This window comes from Rhagoletis zephyria, unplaced genomic scaffold (genome assembly GCF_001687245.7).
Source record: "Rhagoletis zephyria isolate East Lansing unplaced genomic scaffold, Rhagoletis_zephyria_1.1 Rzeph_scaffold_26864, whole genome shotgun sequence".
NCBI classification, from domain to species: domain Eukaryota; kingdom Metazoa; phylum Arthropoda; class Insecta; order Diptera; family Tephritidae; genus Rhagoletis; species Rhagoletis zephyria.
In genome coordinates this window covers 3801-5383 of record NW_016183922.1, presented here as the reverse complement: position 1 = coordinate 5383, position 1583 = coordinate 3801, and the positions used below count along the sequence as shown (strand labels likewise).

General features: G+C 50.1%; 1 protein-coding gene across 1 annotated transcript; it reads left to right on the top strand.

Annotated features, from left to right (window-relative positions):
* Nucleotides 1-173: 173 nt before the first annotated feature.
* Nucleotides 174-1302, top strand: LOC108382418 (P17/29C-like protein DDB_G0287399; the record flags this gene model as incomplete). Its single annotated transcript, XM_017638791.1, has 3 exons — nucleotides 174-440; nucleotides 511-810; nucleotides 884-1302. Coding segments are annotated over 3 exons (986 nt in total), but the record flags the coding sequence as incomplete, so codon positions are not given.
* Nucleotides 1303-1583: the final 281 nt, after the last annotated feature.

Below are 1583 nucleotides of genomic sequence, written 5' to 3'. Positions count from 1 at the left end.
CTCCTCCTTCTTCTCATCCGAAGATTCGCCTCTTGGACGCTTCCTCTCAAACAGAGCCAGACCACCCCAAAGCGGTCAATGGTGGTAAGTGTGTGTTTTTTGAGCTGCTTAGCTGCTAAAACTGGAGCTAAAACTACTGCCTTTTTGTCTTTCCACTTTTTTCTCCCCTTTAGGGCCCAACGCTACTGGAACTGCCACTGCTGCTAATGGTGGCTCAAACGGCGCCTTGGCAGGCACTTCAACCAGTGGTGATGGAGGTAGTCCCTCCAACAACAACCACACCAAGTCGGATCGCCAGACTGGCGGATCTTTGGTGGAGAACCAGACGACGGAGGAGGGGAAGAAGGGTTCGTCGGCAAAGATGAACACTTCTTCGTCTTCAACAGCTTCAACTGGAACGGAGCACGAAGTGATCAACATTCCTGATAATGATGATGATGGTAAGTTTGTGTCCTCTTTTTAAGGTGCTGTGTTGAGCTAAAATCTGTCTTTTGGGTGTTCTTTTTCTAGCAGCAGATACCATCAATGCAAATGACACTGCTAATGACGCTGCTAATGACACTGCTACTAATGCCGTGGTGGTCGCTGGTACCTCAAATGGCGGATCGGCAATCTCCACCGGCAACAATTCAACAGGTGAAGGCAGCTCACCAACGGGAGTTGTCCCTGCCGTCAAGCAATCAAGTGACAAAGCGGAAGCTGAAACGAAAAAGAACGATTCGTCGTCAAAATCATCATCATCGGCGAAGGCAGTGGTGAACACAACTGCGGGTGATACCGTCGTCACTACTGGAACTACTGGAACTACTGGTGAGTACTTCCTCTGCTAAAAAATTTGATGATAATTAACACCACTAAACCACACATTCTGTCTCTTCCACAGCTGAAGAAGTCCAGTCCACCAGCACTGCCAACACTGGCACTGGTACTGGTACTGGTACCGGTGGTAAACAGCCGACCGAAAAGAAGAAGAAGGCGACGTCATGGAGGACAAAGAAGCGAGCTCAGAAGAAGAAACCGCTCGCTGTCACCACTGACACTACTGCTGCTGTTTCTGCTACAGCTACCTCAAACGATGAGGACACTACCGAAGTAGTGAACGGAAATGAGGTGGTGGTGGTGAATGCTGAACAGGCGGATTCTAACTTGGAACAGCAGCAGCAGCAGTCCTCCAACTTGGCCCTGGTCTCTGGTTCTGGTTCTGAGGTGACCGGAGGAGCTCCAGCTGTCAATGGCGGCAATCGTCAGCAGACTAAGCCTAAGGCTAATAAGGGACAGTCAAACTCTGCTTCCGGAAATGAGGTGGCTTCCACTTCTTCAGCTGCCAGCACCTCTTCATCCTCGTCTCCAGAATTCCCGGATCGATCAGTTCGCTCGTCCACTTTGAGTATCAGGCTGTCGCAAAGGTCATCAAAGCGACTTTCTTCTTCTTCTTTCTCCTCCNCTCCGGAAATGAAGTGAAGGCTTCCACTTCTTCAGCTGCCAGCACCTCTTCATCCTCGTCTCCAGAATTCCCGGATCGATCAGTTCGCTCGTCCACTTTGAGTATCAGGCTGTCGCAAAGGTCATCAAAGCGACTTTCT